Here is a 23,500-nt window from a genome sequence, read left to right as displayed (position 1 = left end):
CACTCAACCAGACCCAAGCATTTGCATAATAAGATTTTGGTCGTGGATGCATTCTGTCTTTCGATTCCCACCATTTTTTTGTCTTTCTGTTTCCATTTTTAAACGTAGATTATATCTCGACAGCATCTTGCCATTTACAGTTTCAAAGAACTTGATGCCATACTCATCAAAAAGAGCTTGACCCTTAAGAGGTAGGCACAGAATTTCCTTTCTAGTTAACAATATAGAACACATGGGCAAGCACACAAATACAGCGAGGGATAGAGAGAATGAGGAAAAGATCATATAGTAGCCCAGTCAGCAGCTTTTAAGGCTACAGAGTCGCATATTCATCCACAATCCATCCTTCTCTCATACATTTATGTTCCGTTTGGTTCGCAGAATAGACCGCAAGAATGAAATGACTATTCCTATGAAATAGCCATTCTTTCATTTAGTAGTGTCATTCTTTCATGAGGAATAACTATTTCTCTTAAAAAATGAGAGGAATAATTATTCTTTAAAAAATAGATAACCTTTTATTTAATTGAGTGTATTATTTACATAAGCAGTTGTGTGTTCCATCAATGAACTCAGAATCTTGCCCACCAGGAGAAAAAGCAGCATTTGCTGCAAGTTGATTAATCACAAAACACCTACCCTTTTGATTAATCAATGAACTCAATGTTGCAAATCCAATTCCTAATATCTTAACAGAAAGAAAAGATAGCTCCATAAATAATTGAAAGAGATATAGTATTAATATCAAAGGCACAACTAAAAAAATAAATCCACAACAATAAACTATAAATGAAAATTATACAAATACCAATTTTAAAGATGGCAACAAAAAATGAAATAAACTATCTAAATATAATGCAAGATGCAACTCAGGTAAAAATGATATTGAACATCCCATTGAATATGGTGGGACTTCATCGAAAGATCCAGTATGAACCAGATGGTATCATAACCATCAGAGTTACTATACATTTGTGTTCGTGCTTTTAGAATAAATCATTTTCTTGATTCTCTAAATGAAAGGGTCAACAGCTAGGTGAGCTTACAATGCCAAAGCTTGAATATAGACAATGACAATGCAGCATGTTATCCAAGGAAACACTAACTCGCAAATAAGGAGGAGAAAAACTACTTAACACAAGTAATTTCAGGAATTACTTACAGCAGCACCATCTCCCATACTCATGGCCACAGCTTTTAGGAATCTTTATTACAGGAAGTCTAAATAATCATGTATTAATTAAATTAGTAAACTCTGAGTTTAATTTTACTCATATGCAAGTAATTTCTACATCAAGATTCACTACACTTCCTAGGATATTGTACCATATGGCTTGTTTAATTTCCCCAAAATTGACTCAAACCATCCTATGGCAGATACAATATCACATTGACTCAAAACATCCAAAAGCCACAGAATTAGAAACTTGCAATCGATCATAAGGTAAATGAAGGCAAATAGAGGGAGAGTAATGGCACTGAGATGCACTTGGGGGAGTGATTTTTCTCTGAGCTTACAGGTGGGGAATGAATACAAGCACGCCAAGCAAGATGAAGAAGGTCGAAGAAAATGGAGCTGCGAAGATTAGAACCATGGATTATGGGTACTATACGGCACTGTACACTTGAGTTAGAAACAGGTTCCATGTGTGTTTTGAGCGCTATTTTGCTGAAAACACAAATCTGTTTTCGAAACGACTTAAAGTTGTTTCCATATTTCTGTGTTTTTAACGTTTTTGTTTTCTTAAGTTTTTGTTTTTAAAACTGATAGCCAAACGCGAGGGTTACATGGGAGAAACGGTTTTGCTGTTTTGGAAACAGAAAACATGTTTCCAAAACAGCAACCAAACAGGCTACATGTCTCCAGCAATAACAGACATTATTCTCCTCAAGGGAGTTACACTCCTTTTCTTATTTAAACCTTTTGTTGTATATTATTGTTCCCAGCAAGTAGATGAGCAATGTTTAAAGAAAAGTTCTACATGGTTACTATGACGAAAAACGAAACAGGAAAAATGATGGAATCTGGCAGGGATCATGTTAACCTAACAGTGTGATATATCAACGACACTTTTCTTGTACCTCAACTTCTCTATTTCCACACTCCAATTGGAAGCTTGAGAGTACACATGAATATTATGATTAATTAAGAGCGCTACCCAATTTCCAAATCTTTCTTTTCAAATTACTTTTGTAACAGCTATTGGTGATATGAAGTAACTGAAAAGCAGTTACAATTGAAATAAAATAAAATAAAGGCACCAAAAAATTGGTCTGCATTAGGTAAGGTGTGACCAGCTAAATTACATATCAGCTGTTAGACTAAAGTTGCTATGTGAACTCAAAGTAAAAGTGTTTACAAAATTAACTGGCTCCGATTTACAAATAAATATAGACCTTGAAGCAAATAAAGGGTTACCACAGTGCTGAGATCCTCCTGCGTGAACTTGTTCACTTCTAAACAATAGCATACAATATCATCTTCTAAAAGAGGCTTTCTTTCATTGACCAATCTACAAAATCCATGATTGTACATAGCTATCAAACTGAATAAACAAATCTTTCACCTACAAAACCCATGGTCATGTTTGCTTCATTCTATACTCTTGGTATTCTCATGTTATCTATACTGGGAGACCCTCAAGGTCATACTGCATAACAAGTCTTTCCACTGTACTCTGACTCACAACCTGCCTAAGATGCAACTCTTTCAAAACTTTAGCTGCCAGCTGATTTTCTTTTTCGTGGGCAATCCCTTCCACAATAATGGTGTAAGTTGTTTCATTAGGCATATACCCTTTCTCAATCATCATCTCAAATACCTCAAAGGACAAATCTGTTCTTTGAGATTTGCAAAATCCAAGTATAAGTGCATTGAAATTGTCAGTATCAGGCCTGTAGTTATTTTCTTCCATTACCCAGAATATCTCCATAGCCTCATCTAGCATTCCTTCCATACACAATCCTCTGATTAACGATGAATAGGTGTAGGAATCTGGCGTAAATCCATGCTTTGTGATCTCATATAAAAGCTGAAATGCTGGAAATGTATTCCCTTTTCTGCACAGGCCTGTAATCACACTTCTGTAGAAATCATGCATAGAGGAGTTTTGCTTATTACCCAAGCTTTGAATTATAGAAAAAGCCTCTTGCACCATCCCCTCCTCACAGAGCACAGCAATCGCATTGTAAGTTCCTTCATTGGGAGTACAATGACGACAAATCATTTGGTCTAAACACTTAACCACAAGATCTACCTTCCCCTCAGTGCAGAGACGAGCAATTATTGGGTTGTAGCTTGCAGCAGTAGGCTTGAACCGTCTCCTCATCATTTCTTCTAATACCTCAAGAGCATGTTCAGTTCTGCCGTGCAGAGCAAGTGAACCAATCAATATGTTGTAAGTAACGATTGAGGGCGAGCGATCCTCACCATCCATCTCAGCCAGAAGCTCATTTGCTTCCTCCCACTGCCCCTCATAGCACAAACTCCTCAACAAAATGTTATAACTCACAACATTTGCAATGAACCCCTTGGAAGGGAAATCCCTGAAGAGCCGAATGCCCTCTTCGATCCTACCTTCCTTGCACAACCCAGTTAACAAAATGTTGTAACAAACCAAATTAGGCTTCCCACCCTTGGCAATTATCTCATCCAACAGCTTCATGGCTTCATTTACTCCTTTCTCCTTATAAGCAGCTTCAAGCAAGAAGGAGTAAGTGAATGCATTTGGGATCAGACCCTTCTGCATCAATCTATCCAGAAGCTGCAAGCTCTGGTTTAAGTTACCATGCATACAAAGTCCTCTAACGAGCGAATTATAAGTAACAGTATTGGTTGGAAAGCCATGTTCCTCCATTTTTTCCACCAATTGCATTGCATACCCAACATTCCCTCTTCTACAAAGATAATTCACCAAGTAGGTGTAGGAAGCTGCATCAGGTATAATACCAGAGCAAATCATCATCTCCATCACTCTAATCGACTTTCTCATCTTATTTGCCTTGCACAGATCATACAAGAGCTGAGTTGCTTGAGCTACATCAGGCTTTTGGCCCTTCCCTACCAAATACTCCAAATGAAGAAATGCATCATTGAGTCTAAGTTCCCTACTTCTCACGTCGCTCTTCCCAGACCTCCAGTTGGGCAGAGTAACAACAGTGTCTTTTGGAGAAATGGTGATCTGGGTAGATGCCAAAACTCTAGAAAAGCCCTTGTTGAGCGAAAATGTGTGGAGATTTGGGATTTGAGAGAAGAACCCACAACCCTTTCTTGTAGTTTCTAGCGATTGGTTCCCAATAGGGGACACTGAATTCAGCAGGGTTGCCATGGCAAAGAATCAATTGTAGTTTCAGAAGTTGAGATTTTGCTTTTCTAATGCAAGGTTTTGAATTTCTACTCTACGCATAGGGAACGATAATCGAAATTCTGGGTTGGCCCTTATAGATATAACAATCGATCTTTACAGTATGAAAAAATAACCAGGGGCCAGAGAATCTTTTACAGCAAAAACAAATTTAGAGAGAGAGAGAGAGAGTATCAAGAATCAAGAACAGAACAGAAAAGAGGAAGAGGGATCAACATACACTGGATTTCAGTTGATGATGTTTCTTTCAATCTTGATTCTTCTGAAAAATGGTTGGGGCCAGACACATCCACAACTCCCTCTACTGTTATCCAAGCGAGAAAGATTCGTGAACAGCACGTGCCATCACACGCGTTCGGAACACGAAGCAGTTAACTTGACCCGAGTTCACAAGTCCAAGTTGACTTGACCCGAGTTAACACGAAGCAGCTATTTTATAAAGGAATTCGCTATTGGAAAATAAGAGGAAAAAATTATATTTAATTTTAGAAATTTCTACCTACGTAACGTTGAAAAAACATGGCGAAATTTTAATTTTAGCTTTCTCGGTTATATCGTTTTTCGGTATCGAATTTTAACCAACAGATAAGTTAATTGGTATAAAATTTTTAATTAATTATCGACTGATAACTATCGGTTGCAGTTAATATCAGTTCCATCAATTCAGTAGGCGGTTGATAATTAGTCAGTAATCAGTTAATCTGCTCAATTTTAACTGTAAGACAAAAACATTTTAATTTTTTTTTAATAAGATAAAAATATTCTTAAAAACTCAGAATAAATAAATCAATCAATACATAAAAAGTATCCCGACACACAATAGTGTCGTGACTCTTGTGAAACCCACAGCAGCCGTGGACGGTGGGTATGGTGAACACCCACAACCGCTGCTGTAGGTATGGTGACTAGGACTATAAATAAATTAATTTGTTCGTTTAAACTCGATTTACGACCACAAAAAAAAGACACAGGTAAGTATGACACGCATACACATACACATGCTGACACTGTGACACACACATGTATGTATGTATATAAATGCATACTAACTTCGTATTAACTAATGTATTAAGTTATTAATTAGTACTAACTTAGGGCCCATTTGGGAGTGCGATTTCAATAAGTGTGATTTTAAAAATTGCGTTTTTAAAAATTGCGTTTTTAAAATCGCTACTTTTTAAAATCGCACAGACGTTTGGTAAAACATACTAAAAAGTATTTTTTTTATCTATTGAGTGTTTGGATAACATTAGCATATAATTACGGTTTCATGACCAAATTACCAATAAGGATAAACAAGACAGAGAGGATAAAGAAAAAAACAAAAAAAAAAAAGATAAAATAAGGGTTTTAATATACTTTAGGTGGGTATTCTTGATATTTTTTTCATTCCCGTTCTAAAAAATGTAACTATTGCGCCAAATATCTTTTTAATAGAAATCGTGATTTTGTTTTAAATTCATACATTTTCAAATAAGCACCCTCTAATCAGCTTATGCAAATCGCAGATTTTTTTGCGATTTTAAAATTTGTGTTTTTTAAATCGCAATCCCAAACACCTTAAAGTTGCGATTTAGTTTAAAATCACATATTATTTTTTAAAAAACCTACTCTCAAACGCACCCTTAATATTACTAAGCAACTGACTATGTAAGTATAATTAAGTAGTTAACTATATATGTCACTTTGATTAAAAAAAAAAAAAACTATATGTATACTAAATTGGCACAATATAGTTAGCTCAGTTACTTAACTGAGAGCATTTTTAGTGAGCTCTTTAAACAAAAGTTAAATTTAAAGATAAAATCATTTTTTTCTAATTTAAAGAGTCACTTTTAAAATAAACCAAATATCAAACTCTTTATATCTTCCTCTATTTTACGCTTCGTTTATTTCGACGTAAAATAGTTTCTTTCGTAAAATATTTTCAGGAAAGCCATTTTACCTGAAAATATTTTCCGTCGAAAACATTTTACAGCGTTTACCTTGCACACGGAAAATAATTTTTTTTTTAATATCTTTATTTTTTTATTTTTTACTTTCCAATAAGGTCCCCGTCAGGACCTGCACGGGACTTGTTCGAGACCTCGCAGGAACCTGCCTGGGACCCCACTGAAACTTAACCGGGACTTGTCCGGGACCTCGCCAGGTCCCGGTGAAGTTCCGGGCAGGTCCCGGTCAAGTCCAGGGAGGATCTCGGTTAGGGTCCTGGGCAGGTCTCGCCGGGGTCCCAGGCAATCCCGGGTGGATCTCAGTCAAGCCTCGAGCAAGTCCCAGGCGGGTCTCGGTCAAGTCTCGGGCAGGTCCTGGGCAAGTCCCGATCAAGTCCCGGTTAGGTCCTAGGCGGGTCTCGGGCAAGTCCCGGGCAGGTCCCGCTGGGGCCCAGGGCAAGTCTCGAGCAAGTCCCTAGCGGGTCCCGGTCAAGTCCCGAGTAGGTCTCGGGCAGGTCCCAGTCAAGTCCCGTGAGGGTCCCGGGCAAGTCCCGGTTAGGTCCCGGTCAAGTCCTGGGTGAAACCCGGTCAAGTCTCGGCAAGGTTCTGAGTGGGTCTTGGCAATGTCTATTGATTTAAGAATGAGATGCTCATAGTTGGAAAATGGTTTACGGTTTTCAAAACCGTAAACCATTTTTCGAAAATTAAAGAAGAATTTTCAGTCAAAAGGAAAATATTTTCCGTTGACCACTATTTTATGTCGAAGTAAACACCGTAAAATATAGAAATTATTTTTTGGAAACCATTTTACGTCGAAGTAAACGGAGCCTTTAGTTAACTATTATTTTATTATTATTATTTTATTATTATTTTTTCTTTGTTATAAAAATGAATATATAAGCTTAAAAAACTAAAAAAAAATTGGTCTAGTTGATCGACTTTAAATTGTGATTAGTTATTATTCATAAAAAAAAAAAAAAAAAAAAAAAAAAAAAAAAAAACAAGATTAGTTATTAAACAATAAGGCCATGTTTGGTTTGTAAAATAGAATTTTAGAATAAACTAACTAATCCTAGGTATAGCTATTTCTTTGTTTGATAATACATTATTCCCGGGAATAGTTTATTCTTATGAGACTACTAATCTCATACGCACATGATTAGTTAAGCAACTTAAAAATGAGTGGCTTAATTAATCCTTAAGGAATGAAATACATTTTTGAAAAGGAAAAATATATTATAAGTCCCTAGGAGGCTAAGTCAACGCGCCAAAATTAAAAACTCCCTAGGTTTTTTTTCTTCGACAATTTACTCACTGGGTTAATTGAAATGACAATAAAATTCCTACCTCTCTAGGTTTTTTTTCTTCGACAATTTACTTACTCGGTCAATTGAAATGACAATAAAATTCTTACTGTCAAAATTTTTTAACAGCTGTTAGAACCACTCAAAACGCACCGTTTTACTTTATTAAACTATTAATTTTTTTTATTAATTTAATTTTAAAAATTAAATCTAATTTTTTTTTTTTTTTTTTTTTTTTTAAAAAAAAAAAAAGAAAAAAATTGAGGGATTGGCCAAGGGTGGCAACAACCCTATGGGGCAGCCGCCAGCCACCCCCAGGTGGTTTGGGGTGGCTCGCGGCCACCCCTTTCCACCCATGGGGTGGCCGCGAGCCACCCCATCGGTGGAGGGGTGGCCCACCCATGGGGTGGCTTGCAGCTATCCATGGCCACCCTTCAATTTTTTTTTAAATTTTTTTTTTTAGATTTAATTTTTTAAATTAAATTAATAAAAATTTAATATTTTAATAAGGTAAAACGATGCGTTTTTAGTGGCCTTAACGGCTATTAAAAAATTTTGACGGTAGGGAGTTTGTTGTAGTTTCGATTGACCCAAGGAGTAAATTGTACAAAAAAAAAAAAAAAAAAAAAAACCTAGGGAATTTTTAATTTTGACGCGTTAACTTAAGGACTCATATTATATTTCCCCTTTTCAAAAATACCCATATAAATTTTTTTAAAATTAAATTTAAAACAAAATAAAAAGTAAATAAAAAAATATGAAAAATAAAGTGAGTGGCTTGACTACCTATTAGGGTGGTCGGCCACCCGCAGAAGAGGTCGGGGGTGGTCGCACCACCCCTAGATGCCTCGGGGGGCCACCCCCTAGTCGTTTAGGGTGGTGCGACTACCCCTACCGCATTTTGGGCCCATATTTGCTTAAGTGGTGGCCACCCCCTGGCCGCTTTTGTGGGTGGCCAACAACACCAATGGGTGGTCGGCCACCCATTTTATTTCAAGTATTTTTTATTTTTTTTTATTTTTTTATTTTTTTGAGTTTGAAAAAAAATATATGGAGTTTTTTGTAATTTTGATTCAATTCCAATATTTGCATATGTATTGTTATATTCAACACTCTTCTATTTCTACTAGTAGTTATTCATTTTCCAAATCATCTACACATTCTGTGAAATGCCTAAAAAAATTCTTGCAAAGCTAAGAAATTTCAACATGCTAGAATGCAATAATTTTCCCACATTTTCACCATAAAAAGCTAATGTGGCAGGCCACTTTTAATAATTTATTATTAAAATTTTCTTTTATTTTTAAGTCAAAATTAAAACAATAAAAAACTATAAAAAACTAAACAAAAACTGCAAGGGATGGTCTAGGGTGGCCGAAGCTACCCCTAGTCTCTTAGGGGTGGTCCGGCCACCCTGAGGACCAAAAAGAATTATTTTATTTTTTTTTGGATTTAGCCATTGGGGGTGGCCAGTCAGGACTAGCCACCCCCCTTGTACAGTTTTTGTTTTGATTTAAAAATAAAAGAAAATTTTAACAATAAATTATTAAGAGTGACCTGCCACATCAGCTTTTTGTGGTGAAAATGTAGGAAAATTATTGCATTCTAACATTTCCCACAGAAAAAACATGGCGGTGAGGCAAATCTAAGAGAGAGCAAAAAGGAAGCCACGCGGCAGTTTTAAGTTATAGTTGTCGACTTCTCCTTGATATAATCTACCACGTACTGCAATAATAAGCTTATATAGTCACCGGAGACGACCCCAACACACATAGAAGAGAAATCGATCATTGAGAGAATGGCGAAGAGCAAGGATGATATCGAGTATGAGGATTAATGATGACGAAGTTGTGAGGGTGCTTTACAAGCACGACACGCCTCTTGAAGGTGGGAAGATAGCAGACTTTGAACCGGTTGATCTCTTTTCCGGCGCCCGAAATATATCTGAAGGCGGCGCAGCCCTTCATCCTGCAGATTCTACCGGCCAAGCTCAACAACACCGTGACTCGGAAAGTGGCGGAGACGCCACCACCATCAACACCAGTGGAAACATGAAGAGAGTGGCCTGATTCAAATTTATTGTTTTTATTTTATTATTATTATTATTTTTTTTTGTGAAAACTTCATTTTGGGCTCCTGAATTTCCATTCGATTTTACAAATTCTCCTTGAACTTTCAAATCTCTCATTTTGAATCCCTGAACTTTCAATTACTCTCAATGTGGACCCTATGTCAGATTTTAAACGTTACATGATAGTTATACCCCTGACTTTTATATAAAATTCAAACTTTCAAAACGTTTTTTTATTTAAAAAAAATAAAATCAAAGATATTTTGATCTTTTTTTTTTTTTTTTTTTTTTTTGTATTTTTAACTGTTAAAACTAAGGGTTTTAATTGAGAGTAATTGAAAGTTTACAGGTCCAAAATAAGAGACTTAAAAGCTATGAGAATTTGTAAAATCGAGTGAAACTTCAAGGAGTTAAAGTGAAATTTTCCCTTTTTTTTTTTTTTTTTCCTTTCACCAGTGGGCTTTGTTTGGCTTATTGGGATCGATGTCATATTATTTTTTATTTTTATTTATTTTTTAACATCTCTACACGTACGAGGGGATGTGTAAGACATTGTAATTTGTGTAGGTGAGTTCGAACTAGATCGCTTCGGAGATATCGATGTCATATTCTGTCTTTCGAATCTGGCTTGCATGCGGTAGTGAAAAACTACCGCATGCATGCTATAGTGGAAAACGGTACCGTTTTCCACTAAACGGTACTGTTTTCCAATGTTAAAAATTAGGTTTAAAAAATTAATAATAAAAAAATCATTAAAACTTAAAAATTATAAAAAAATAATAATTAAAAAGCTAAAAATTAAAAAAAAGAAAGAAAAAGAAAAAAAAAAAGGGCTTTCATTGTTCCAGGTCGTCGTTCATCATTTCCTCCGGCGGCGGCATGTCGTAATCCTCCCCCATTTTCCAACGCGCAGACCGTGAGAATGGGGCCCTCGTCCGGCAGATCCAAGTCGTTGTTCATCATCTCCTCCGGCGGCGGCATGTCAAAATCCTCCTCCATTTTCCCACACACACCTTGAGAATGGGGCCCTCGTCCGGCAAATCCAGGTCGTCGTTCATCATCTCCTCCGACAGCAGCATGTCAAAATCCTCCTCCATTTTTCCACGCGCAGACCTTGAGAATGGGACCCTTTCTGACCTTGAGAATGTCACAAGAAAAAAAAAAAAACTCTATATTTGTGACCCTTTCTGCAAGATTTTTGTGTTCACATTTGAAATCTTGAATATTTCTCCATCTGGATTTTCAGTGTAATGCAAATTGAAGGTACAAAACATTGCCAATCTTGTTCCTGGTGTCCTTCTCAAGCTTCTGCAGCACATGAACACAGACATAAAGGTTGCTAGTGAGCACAGGTCATCTCTATTGCAAGTTTTGAGCATTGTTCTTGTGCGTGGGAAAATGGAGGAGGATTTCGACATGCCGCCGCCGGAGGAGATGATGAACGACGACCTGGAACAATGAAAGCCCATTTTTTATTAATTTTTTTTTTAATACTTTTAGATTTTTAATTATTATTTTTTTATAATTTTTAAGTTTTAATGAATTATTTATTATTAATTTTTTAAACCTAATTTTTAACATTGGAAAACGGTACCGTTTAGTGGAAAACGGTACCATTTTCCACTACAGCATGCATGCGGTGTCTTTCAAGTCTACTCAGACGTTTCGCTACGTAATTAATTTTATTGATATTTATTGATAGAGGCTATATATCAGAAAGAAAACCAAAACCAACAAAAATGGCATTCTTGAACAAATTAACATAAACGTTAGAAACCACCAAGGTGGTAGTCGAGATGGTAAAGCAGCCGGGTAAATCCCTCCCTCCAGGGGCACGAGTTCGAACCCGCTTGTGGTAGTAGTGCGTGCTCAACTCTGGGCTTTACCAACTCGCACCTTTGTGGGGCTGTGGTGACGGGCTCGCCGCTTAGGCAGTAGCTATGGCTCAAACCGGACATTCCATGGCGAGGGGGGCCCCTATGGTCACGCCCAGGGGGAGAAATCTACACTGGTCGCCCCTCCCCCCTCTTTTCAATTAGAAAAAAAAAAAAACATAAACGTTAGAATTATTTTTAGCAATATTTGCTCAATCAAAGAACGTCTCAACAACAGAAACCCAAAACAAAATTTAGAAGAAAGAGAATTATTTTTGACCTATGTCGTTACTATTTATAGGTATGTCAAATTTTTAATATATAACAATTGTTCCTTTGAATAAAAATTATAATAAAATTAATTTTAATTTATTTAGTTTCACAAATTATTATTTATTCGAAATAAATTACGAAACACTCCTAATTATAATTTAAATTACTGACATATGGGTCACACTTTATTAGGAAAGTTCTTGGCTTTTGATGGAGATGCTGGTTCGTTTTTCTCATACATAGATATTGAACCCAGTAAAAAAAAAAAAAAAAAACAGAGAGAAAGAACATCAAGGAGGAGACAACAAAGACAATCAACACGGGAAAAAGGGTCCCATTTTATGGTTTTGTGATTTTCAGTTTTTTTTTTAAATGTATATTTAGTTTTATATTAAAAATTAAAAATAAAAAAAAAAAGGTTGGAAAACCATTCCATCTCTTTTCATAAAGTAATAATTATTTTCCTGGTAATAGCTATTCTTTGAAATAATGTTCAACCAAATAAAGAAATAATTATTTTATTCCCTACCAAATGAGTCTTAAAAAAATATCATGAAAAGAGAACTATGACTAGATCGTGGGTCTTAATGGTCAAAGTGATGGACATCAACTCCTTATAAACCACTCTTTATAAACAGAAATATTGAACTCCTTTCGAATAGGAGAGACTACAAACAAATCCAATTATGATTAGAAATAGACCACAAATAAACTTTTGCTTAATAATTCTTCATTATTTTCCACTAACAACAATATGCTCTTTAAATAAAGTACAGTAGAAGTATAAACTGACAAGAGTTCTAATTAAACATAATTCTAATATAATTCTAATTTAAATAATCATTTCAATTCAACTATTTTTTCTTTTTTTTGACATGTCCACACAAGGAAAGGGGTAGGGGGATTCGAAACTTGTGACCTTCGCTTCATAAGGCGTGGTTCACAGCCGATTGAGCTACCCCTTAGGGATCATTTCAATTCAATTTTTAATCCTTAAACCTATCTAATATTAATCTTATCTCTATCACATAGACCCATGATCTAGCCAGGGTTTAAAGACCCAGTTGGGTGTGGTGTCCATAATCAAAAAGACCTTACCGTCCCTAAGTCTTTTTTTTTTTTTTTCCCTATTCTCCGTCACCAAGCCATTTTTTTTGGGCCTATTTAAAGATTTTAAATTTTATCTTGCACTGTTGATGTATGTACTGTAGTTTAATTTGTGGTTTCCAACTCGCTTTTTTTGTAATTTTTATTTTTATTAATCCAATCCCACTTAAGTTTGCTGCATGTTTCTAATCAATTAACCTAAAATATCGATACTATGCATTGAGACATAGCAGTCGCAGTCATCAGACATTTTAGGGGCTAATTTGGTATTCTATTTTGGGCCTTAAAATAGTAGGCTCGGGGCCCAAGTCAGCGAAATCCAACCCAGCCCAGCGAATAACAAAACCCTAGGCGAAATCGAGGTCGACCACAAGATACATGTGTATATATATAGATATAGGCATCTCTCGCCCGCTCGCTCGCTCACTCACCGTCACAGTACGTTTGCATCTCAGAGAGGCTGCCCTCAGGTTTGCTCTTCCTTCGTCCTCAGCTTCACTTCTTTTAATGATTCATTTGCGCTTTCTTTGTATATTTTTGCGTTTTTTCGTGTTGTTCGTTTGGAGATCCGGACGAGACTGATTATTGAGAATCGTTTTTATAGTTGTTCTTTTAAATCCAGATTCTAAACAGCTGATAAGCAAATAGTATTGTATTGGCTTTCTTGATGATTTGTTGGGAGGGTGCAGTATTTATGCATCGAACAAAATTATGTTATAACTTATATGTATATATGCATAATGTTTACATTTGATTCTGATTGGTTCCGTATTCTATTTTTTCTTTGCTGAATTTTCTTCTCTGTTCCTTTGCATATATATACATATGCGTGTAGTTTTTTTATTTTATTTTTCTTGTGTCGAGGAACCTACTTCGGACCACCCTGCAGAGTAAACCCCGTCCCCGTCCCCGTCCCGTGCACCGCACCCCCGAAAATTATCCTACATGGAACTGGTTAAATCGCTATATATATATATATATATATATATATATATATATATATATATATATATATATATATATATATGTTATCTTCTTGAAACAAATACAACTATTGTAAGAGGTTTTAGGATGTTTAGATTGTTGATTAATGACTGCTGAGAGTTACATGTTTGAATGGAGCTCATACTGTTTCTTGGGTGACGCGGATTCTATGATTTGTGCGGACCCTGTTCTCAGCAAATGTGTTTTTCCCCTATAGATTGTCTTATGGTTGTTAAAAGAAAAAAAAAGTATAATTTGGGTTAAAACAATATTATATTTGTGTTCTTTGCTCTGTGCGTGTGTCAATGTAAACCGTGACTAAAATTTTTGTTCTTGTGGGCAGGTTTTAATTTGATTCTTGGAGGAAGACCTCGGTGCGAATACCTTTTCTTTTTTCGTGCCATTTAAAGGCCAGCCAAGATGGTACGTCATTTATATCTTATATGGCTTGTTTGGTTGCTGATTTTGTTTTCTATTTTGTATTTGTGGTTAATGAAAAATTGTTTGTGATGTGTGCAGGTGAAGTTCACAGCAGACGAGCTTCGTAGGATTATGGACTACAAGCACAATATTCGTAATATGTCTGTTATTGCGCATGTTGATCATGGTATGATTTCTATTTTACTTTGGCTTACTAGGTTTATTTTTAGTTATGAAAGTTTTCTAATGTAAGTTTTGCATTTATGCAAATTTATATCTGCATATATGACTAAACATTTGTCTCTAGCAAGAGAGGACTAGTCGAGCAATAAATTTGTGGTATTGTTGATAGGGGGTATTGCAGTTGACTGTAGCATGCATAAGTGGGAGGTTTTTACATCCGTTAGGGGCAAGATGGATGCTCATTTTGACTTGTCGTTTTTTAAATGCCTACTTTTAGTTTTATTTGTATGCCTCCTATTATGCAATATCTTTTGTTTGGTTTGTTGAAGTCCAGGAAGGTTATTTGATGTTGGAACTTTAGCCCTTGTTCTATGGCTTTCTATAGTATGCCTTATACTACTTTAACAATGTTATTTGAATGTTTTGGTTCTTCAAGTTTTAACGATGTATTTGGTTATAAAATTTCAGGGAAGTCTACACTTACGGATTCTCTTGTGGCTGCTGCTGGTATCATTGCACAAGAAACTGCAGGTGATGTCCGGATGACAGATACTCGTGCGGATGAAGCGGAGCGTGGCATAACAATTAAATCTACTGGTATCTCCCTCTACTATGAGATGACTGATGAGGCTCTGCAGAGCTACAAGGGAGAGAGACATGGGAATGAGTACCTTATCAATCTCATCGATTCCCCCGGGCATGTTGACTTCTCATCGGAGGTTACTGCTGCTCTTCGCATTACTGATGGTGCACTTGTGGTTGTTGATTGTGTCGAAGGTGTTTGTGTCCAAACAGAAACCGTGCTTCGACAGGCCTTGGGAGAAAGGATTAGGCCTGTCTTGACAGTTAACAAGATGGACAGGTGTTTTCTTGAGCTCCAGGTTGATGGAGAGGAGGCTTACCAAACATTCCAGAGGGTTATTGAGAATGCTAATGTCATCATGGCTACATATGAAGATCCCCTCCTTGGTGATGTCCAGGTTTACCCCGAGAAAGGAACAGTTGCTTTCTCTGCTGGTTTGCATGGCTGGGCCTTTACACTGACAAACTTTGCAAAGATGTATGCGTCCAAATTTGGAGTTGACGAGTCAAAAATGATGGAACGGCTATGGGGTGAGAACTTCTTTGACCCAGCTACGAAGAAATGGACCAGCAAGAATACTGGCTCTCCCACCTGCAAGCGTGGTTTTGTTCAGTTTTGCTATGAACCTATCAAGCAGATTATCAACACTTGCATGAATGACCAGAAGGACAAACTGTGGCCCATGTTGACGAAACTTGGTGTCACCATGAAGTCGGAAGAGAAGGACTTAATGGGTAAGGCATTGATGAAACGTGTGATGCAGACCTGGCTTCCAGCAAGTAGTGCCCTATTGGAAATGATGATCTTTCACCTTCCCTCCCCATCCAAGGCCCAAAGGTATCGTGTTGAAAACTTGTATGAGGGTCCCCTTGATGATGCTTATGCTAATGCTATCAGGAACTGTGATCCTGATGGGCCTCTTATGCTATATGTATCAAAAATGATTCCTGCATCTGATAAGGGTAGGTTCTTTGCCTTTGGTCGGGTCTTTGCTGGAAGGGTCTCAACTGGTTTGAAGGTCAGAATCATGGGTCCCAACTTCGTGCCTGGGGAAAAGAAGGACTTGTATGTTAAGAGCGTGCAGAGAACTGTTATCTGGATGGGTAAGAAGCAGGAAACAGTTGAGGATGTGCCTTGTGGTAACACTGTTGCGTTGGTTGGTTTGGATCAATATATCACCAAGAACGCTACTTTGACAAACGAGAAGGAAGTTGATGCACACCCAATCCGAGCCATGAAGTTCTCTGTGTCACCTGTTGTGCGTGTGGCTGTTCAATGCAAGGTTGCCTCTGACCTTCCTAAGCTTGTTGAGGGCCTGAAACGTTTGGCCAAGTCAGATCCTATGGTCGTCTGTACTATTGAAGAGTCTGGGGAGCACATCATAGCCGGTGCTGGAGAGCTCCACCTTGAGATCTGTTTGAAGGATTTGCAGGATGATTTCATGGGTGGAGCGGAGATTATCAAGTCTGATCCTGTTGTCTCCTTCCGTGAGACAGTCCTTGAGAAGTCATGCCGTACTGTGATGAGCAAGTCGCCCAACAAGCATAACCGTCTGTACATGGAAGCACGTCCCATGGAAGAGGGGCTTGCAGAGGCCATTGATGATGGCCGCATCGGCCCAAGGGATGATCCTAAAGCTCGTTCCAAAATCTTGTCTGAGGAGTTTGGTTGGGATAAGGATCTAGCTAAGAAAATCTGGTGTTTTGGCCCTGAGACCACTGGCCCTAACATGGTGGTTGATATGTGTAAGGGAGTTCAGTACCTGAATGAAATTAAGGATTCTGTTGTTGCAGGGTTCCAGTGGGCATCTAAGGAAGGTGCATTGGCTGAAGAAAACATGAGGGGTATCTGCTTCGAAGTCTGTGATGTTGTTCTTCACGCTGATGCCATTCACAGAGGAGGTGGTCAGGTGATTCCAACTGCTAGGAGGGTTATTTATGCTTCCCAGATTACAGCCAAGCCCAGGCTTCTTGAGCCAGTATACCTGGTTGAGATCCAAGCTCCTGAGCAGGCACTTGGTGGTATCTACAGTGTTCTTAACCAGAAACGTGGGCATGTGTTTGAGGAAATTCAGAGGCCTGGTACCCCACTATACAACATCAAGGCATACCTTCCTGTCATTGAATCTTTCGGATTCTCAAGCACTTTGAGGGCTGCAACCTCAGGGCAAGCTTTCCCCCAATGTGTCTTTGATCACTGGGACATGATGGCATCAGATCCATTGGAAGCTGGATCACAGGCTTCTCAGCTTGTTGCAGACATCCGCAAGAGAAAGGGCTTGAAGGAGCAGATGACCCCGCTTTCCGAGTTCGAGGACAAGCTATAAGTTTCATTTCTTTTCTCATTGTCAACCTGTTTAACCCTCTGCTGCCTGCGTTTTCTTTTCAATGTTGTTACCGTGGAGCAGGAGTCGTCAGCAGCAGCAGCACACTCTATGGATTTTAATCAACTGTTTGGTTTTTCGTTTTTCCTTTTTGTTTTTGTTTTTTTAACGTTATGTTTGGATTTAGAACAACTTCAGATGCTCTGTATTTTTACATTTGCACCTTTTAAGAATTAGTTTTCTTTTTACAAGGGCCAAAATAATTGCTATATCTTCAGCCCTTCGGATTGATAAGACTTAAAGAGTATGTGCTTACCCGAATGCTTTCGTTGACTCATTAATTTGCATTCTGCTATACTATTTTGTTCGTAATGTGTTGCTTCTTTTCTTACGTGGCTAGTGCCAAATTCTTTTACTTCTATTTAGCTGTGAGCAATGAGAAATGATAAAATTTATGTGCATTTACTATTGAATTTGTCGGGATTCATTGGATCTGTGAAATGAGATGGTTCTTTTTTATGATATTTTTATTTTTTATAATAAAAAATAAATATTTTATTCTTTCTCTCTTGTGTGGTCAAAGAGTGCGCAGCCTCTCGTGTTTCATCACTGTAGCTGTTCTACTCCTTTTCAGACCCAATAATTTTTGTGCTTCGTTACTGTTTTTTTGTGTGGGCCATTGGTGGTCATGAAACATGTACCACACGCATAAAGTCTACCTGAATTGTCCCTCGAGTCTTTTGCTTCATCATACAATTTTTCTTATCTCATCAGGTATTGTGTCAGGTTGCATCATTCAATAAAAAATGAAAATAAAAAATAAAAAATAAAAAATAAAGCCAAATGGCCATATTTGATCCATGTGACCCATTTTTTCGCCTAGTCTTTAGACCTTTGTTGGTCTTGTTTAATTGCACAGGTCCGACTTTTGTTGGTTTTGTTTGATGACCTATGTGCATTTTAGGCCCCTGTTTGACTCATTTTAGGCCTTTTTTACCCCAAGTTTCTTAGCCTATTGTTGTTAAAGACTCATCTCCGGTCACCATTGCTAATTCTTCCCAACTTTAGCGAGTTTCTGGCCATTATCTCCAACCTGCGCAGCAAAATAAAATACATTTCTTTATAAACTTAAGCTTCCAGAATCTTTACCTTTAGTTTGAGAGAGAATGTTAGAGTAGATGATAAAGATAAAAATCTTTATAATGAAGATTGGATTATGCTAAATTTAGAGGTTTGATGAAATTGAATTGCCCAAAATGAAGGGATTTGATTAGGATTAGATTCGTTTTGAATAAATTCAAATCATTTGTAAGCTCTATAAATATAGCCTCTTAAGCAATCATATTAATCAATAAGAGAGCATAATGTAGCTCTATAGGGCTTTACCCTTATAGCAAACGTATGTGTCTAAAACTAAATTACTCGTAAATCATGTCTCTATGGGGCTGATTTAGTTGTTCACAAAATTCATGTTTTCCCTAATCTTCACAAATCAGTTTCAAACGAAACAAATTTGCATCTGGGTTGAGGAAAGAGCATCCATTATGTTACAAAATAGAGTAAAGGATATATAGCCAAACCCATTCGACAAAGTCCTTCATTATTATACTCTTCAATTATCCAACTGGTTTCTTTTAAACTAACTGGCGAGCACTAATGAAAAGCAATACAAAAAAACAAAAACTTTTGTATCAACAAATTGTAACTCTTTGCCTTTACACAATAAAAGCGTAAGTGAAAATATCTGATTTCGGACGTGACATTTCTACGTCAATAAATACACACTAGTGCATCAAATAAACATAAGTGTCACATGCTGCACATAAGCAAACATGTTTAAGAGTAATTATACATTATAAGGAAACATAAGCTTAAAGAGTCCTATAATACATAACGAAGGAAATAATTACATATCAAAACAACATAGCTAGAACATCAGTGATTACCAAAACAAACCAAAACAAACACTAGAGTCCTCCATACTAGCTAGCATCATAGCCTATTTAAATATGACGTTACCATGTTTACATAGACAAACAAATAAGTCTACTGTTTCATTAATGATAGTTATACAATGATCGTTTGGTTTAGTAGAGTCTTATTTATGTTATTTTTATACCCTCGGTACAAGCCATTATATCATTGTTGTTTTAACAGCTAATTATCACCCTTACCTTATATGATACTAGCAACACGCAACTCACCAGCCCACTGGTAACATGCAATATCTCAACTTATTTACTATTAATATTTTCATTATTATCATCACTATGGTACAATATGCATTATCCCATTCACTAAAGCACGTAAAAATGCCTTACATCTACTTCTTCGCATTTATAGGTGGCTTTTAAAATCACTATTAGATTAAAATCTAATAAAGATCAATTTAAAATTTAATGGTAGTTTTAAAAGCCATCTATAAGTGTAAAGAAGTGGATGTAAAGAAGTAAGAGTATGTGTAACATTACTCTTTATGTAGACCTTTACGTTCCGCATAATTAATATTGAGGTTTGGTTTGTCTTACTAATGTTGCTCTGGGCTTGGGATTGTAATTTCATTGCGCTTTTGATCTATTGAATTAATAAACCTAGCCCTAATGGGCTAGCTCAATACTTAAACATGTGAACCCAGTTGGACGTGGCCATAGATAGACCCACCAGTTGGTTGCATCAATGGTGACCCAATCAATCAGAGAAATACTACATTTATTTTTATTTTTTATTTATTTATTTATTTTTTTCAAAAGTTGGTTTGTAGTGATGTGTCATTATCCAATAAGATGATGACATATTTCGCAAAATAATATATCCTGCCATGATAAAACATTTGGGTAGTAACTTTGGAAAAAAAAAAATTGATTACAGTTTTGAAGACAATAATGCCCAAGATGCACCAAATTTTTTATAAATTGTATATTTTGAAAAATAAAAAAATTGAGAATTACATTTGTACCCCCTTATCGGTTATATCGGTTTTTTGATAACAAATTATTAACCGACCGATTACCGACAAATAAGCTTATTGGTATATAAGTTTTAACCAATTACTGACCGATAACTATCGGTTGCGGTTAATATCGGTTCGGTTAATTTCAGTAAACGGTCGGTAATCGGTAACCGATTAATCCCTACCCCTAGATGCATGTACCTCAATTTACACCAATTTCATAGTATCACTAACAAAATGAAACCATTTGATACAAAATGAATGGTCTAAATCTAGCAATCCACTTATTACGAAGTATGCATAAGATGGCCATGAGTTTTGAAGTTTTCACATAACATAAATTATCAACCGATAATTCTTGTTCGAGTGGCACAAGATTTACATGCTACTGTTCCATGTCATGTGCTACTCTCTTAAGCCATAAAACATAAAAACAGAACCTAAATAGCATCTCCCTTGCACCACAAAAGAAGAAAATGAGGGATAGTACAATTAACCAGAAATTTTTGTTGATCAAATCTTTATTTTTTTTAAAAAATCATCACAATTAAGTAGGCGTGTAAAAAAACAAGATGAATGCTAGGGTTACAAACAAGATTTTACAAACAAACTTTTACAACACGATGTGGCACAACATGATTGAAAATGAGATAAATTCAACTTTTGAGAAATCCAATTATATTGTGCCACATTATGTTGTAAAAGTTTTTTTTGTAAAATTTGTTTGTAAGCCTAATTTATTTATTTATTTAAAAAAAAAAACACGAAAAACAGGTTGGGAAAAACTAGTAACCGGGGAGCCCGGTTCTGGTTACTGGTTTTGGAGTTTTTAAATACCCGATTTTAACAGGGTAACCGGGTATATATATAAAAAAAAACACGGAAAACAGGTTGGGAAAAACTAGTAACCGGGGAGCCCGGTTCTGGTTACTGGTTTTGGAGTTTTTAAATACCAGATTTTAACAGGGTAACCGGGTATATATATATATATATATTTGAATTTAGTATATTTATTAATATTTTTGAATTATTATTATTTTTTAAATGGGGCACAAAATGGTTAAACTAAGCCCAAAAATTAACCTAATACCTAAAATAAGCCCAAAAATTAGGCCAAATACCTAAAATAAACCCAAAATGCAAAAAAATTTTAAAAACCAGTTACCCAGTTTGGATAACCGGGTGCCAACCGGAACCGGCCGGTTATTGTATAACCAGTTAACTAGGAACCCGGTTCCAGTTCCGGTTTTCAAAAATCAAAAACCAGGTACTCCGGTTCCAGTTCCCAGTTTTGGCCAATAACCGGGAACCGGGACCGGGTTTTCACCCTTACAATTAAGTATACTTTGGTTCTTTAAGATAGAAGTTAGCAAAATACAACAAATAAAATTCCAATTCAGACACCCAGTTTTCCTGAGATATCAACTCAACATATAAAAGTAGGTAACCTTTTAGTACAATACAACAGATGAGAGACCATTAACTGATGAAACATTGTAACTTTTAGCCAATCAAAGTTCTGAGAGATAACCTGAAAGTCAAAATCTCTCATGAGGTTTAGAACAAATTGTATTATCCCCTAAATTAAAGGCCACCTAGGGAACTCAAACATGAGAGAGGAAAACGACCCCAACAATTATCATTATAAATAAATGTTACTAATGCGACTTGGTAGGTTGCAGCGAAGAACAATAATAAAGCAGTGGATAGGTAATTCTAGATCTTGAGTCTATCAATAATCTGAGAATTCTTCTTGAAAAGCTAGATACTATCTAGGTTTTGAAGGAAAAAGAGGAATAAACTCAACTATGAGTAGTTCTCATTAATAAAAATCAATAATCAATATAAACTCCCATTTCTTTGGAGGCTATAAGCTTATATTTATAGCCCAAAACCCAAAACCTAATAAAATATGACATAAATACCCCCAAAACTCTAACCCTAATAAAATAAAAACATAAAGTCAGCTAGAAAATAAAATAAACTGACGGTGCTCGTTTGGACGGGATATATGGCCGTCTGGACGGCCACGACAAAAAACCATAAAGAAACATAGGCCGTTCGGACGAGACTCCGAACGGGGTCTTCTGCCAGCCTTCCAGAATTGCACGTTTGGACGGCCGTCCTAACGCCCCTGCGAATGGACGCTTCTGTCCGAATTCTTGAGCTATCCAATCTGTATCATCTTCCCCTGGTTGGAGACAATTCGACCTCGAATTCAGTCGGTTCTTTCCACGGTCCTTCAGATGCCCTATCAACTCATTCCATTTGCCCTTCCTCAAGATCAAAACAAGACAACAGCCCATAATAAGCATGGTGTTCTTCATCATTGAAATACTTTGAGGGTTGTTGTGAGGTCCCACACACCACTTGACAATTCTTCGGATTTGCCTTACTTCTCTTGTCTCTTCTCCCTCCCACGTGCCATGAAAATACTCAAGAATGGGTCAGCCGCTGTTTCCCTTATGAACCTATAATTTTTCTGATCCACATCAAACTCATCATAATCATTGTTAGGAGAGTTTAAAATATCTTCAACACCAAGGAAATCAACATAATCAACCTCTTCACCATTAAAAGTAGTATATTCACCTGGCAGGTCTTCATCAACCTCTTCATAATCGGTGATGTCATCCGTGGGCTCTTCCTCTTCCAATGGGTCATCTTCTTCGGGGTAGGTGCCGTCAAACATAGGAGAAGACCCTTCTTCTACATACTCTTCCTCTAGGTCGGATGGCAAAGGTCTTTTAATGGGATCTTCCTCACCGACATCATCATCATAGGTTGGTGGGGGAATCCCAATCCACGAACCATTGTGAAGGATCTTCAACATCTTTATACTCGAACTCTTCATTAAGGATCTCAGATTCTAGGAACTCCTCATCAACGGACTCACCTTGCCCCTCCACATATAGATTGGATAGACGGATTTGAGGTTATTGGGTAAAGGTTAAATTGGCCTGTCGTGGACTCTTTGCCTCATCCCATGTTTCCCTAAACACCTTTTTTTTGTAAGAGTTTTCTATTTTTCTTGTCACAGCCATAGACCCTTGTCTCCAATTCTGTGATTTTTGGCTCATGGTATACTTATGGGGCAAGAAGGTGACTCGCATGTATTTCAATAGTTTCTCCC

The 23,500-nt window shown here is 36.8% G+C and overlaps 3 protein-coding genes across 3 annotated transcripts; 2 read left to right on the top strand and 1 right to left on the bottom strand.

The window, feature by feature from the left end:
- Positions 1-2,237: 2,237 nt before the first annotated feature.
- LOC132174825 (Pentatricopeptide repeat (PPR) superfamily protein) lies at positions 2,238-4,650 on the bottom strand. Its single transcript, XM_059586514.2, has one exon. It carries the CDS (start codon positions 4,326-4,328, stop codon positions 2,625-2,627), a length of 1,704 nt encoding a protein of 567 aa, XP_059442497.2. The 5' UTR covers positions 4,329-4,650; the 3' UTR covers positions 2,238-2,624.
- A 4,680-nt stretch (positions 4,651-9,330) lies between these two features.
- LOC148586880 (seed maturation protein) lies at positions 9,331-9,668 on the top strand. Its single transcript, XM_088514376.1, is given in 2 exon segments — positions 9,331-9,426; positions 9,428-9,668. Coding segments are annotated over 2 exon segments (270 nt in total). The 5' UTR covers positions 9,331-9,397.
- A 3,628-nt stretch (positions 9,669-13,296) lies between these two features.
- LOC132173500 (Ribosomal protein S5/Elongation factor G/III/V family protein) lies at positions 13,297-17,789 on the top strand. The gene is made up of 4 exons (XM_059585018.2): positions 13,297-13,394; positions 14,252-14,331; positions 14,428-14,515; positions 14,980-17,789. The coding sequence occupies exons 2-4, from the start codon at positions 14,329-14,331 to the stop codon at positions 17,418-17,420; spliced, it is 2,532 nt and encodes an 843-aa protein (XP_059441001.1). The 5' UTR covers positions 13,297-13,394; positions 14,252-14,328; the 3' UTR covers positions 17,421-17,789.
- Positions 17,790-23,500: the final 5,711 nt, after the last annotated feature.

The sequence above is a fragment of the Corylus avellana genome, chromosome 3, assembly GCF_965113065.1.
Source record: "Corylus avellana chromosome 3, dhCorAvel1.hap1.2, whole genome shotgun sequence".
In the NCBI taxonomy this organism is placed as follows: Eukaryota; Viridiplantae; Streptophyta; class Magnoliopsida; order Fagales; family Betulaceae; genus Corylus; species Corylus avellana.
Note: the sequence above shows the minus strand (reverse complement) of the source record. Positions and strands in the feature narration are given on the sequence as shown.

Bases quoted from the DNA above. Each gene is read 5' to 3' on its own strand.
- LOC132174825 (XM_059586514.2), bottom strand. From the start codon at position 4,328: ATGGCAACCCTGCTGAATTCAGTGTCCCCTATTGGGAACCAATCGCTA.
- LOC132173500 (XM_059585018.2), top strand. The intron at 14,516-14,979 runs GTATGATTTCTA...ATAAAATTTCAG, and splicing joins TATTGCGCATGTTGATCATG to GGAAGTCTACACTTACGGAT.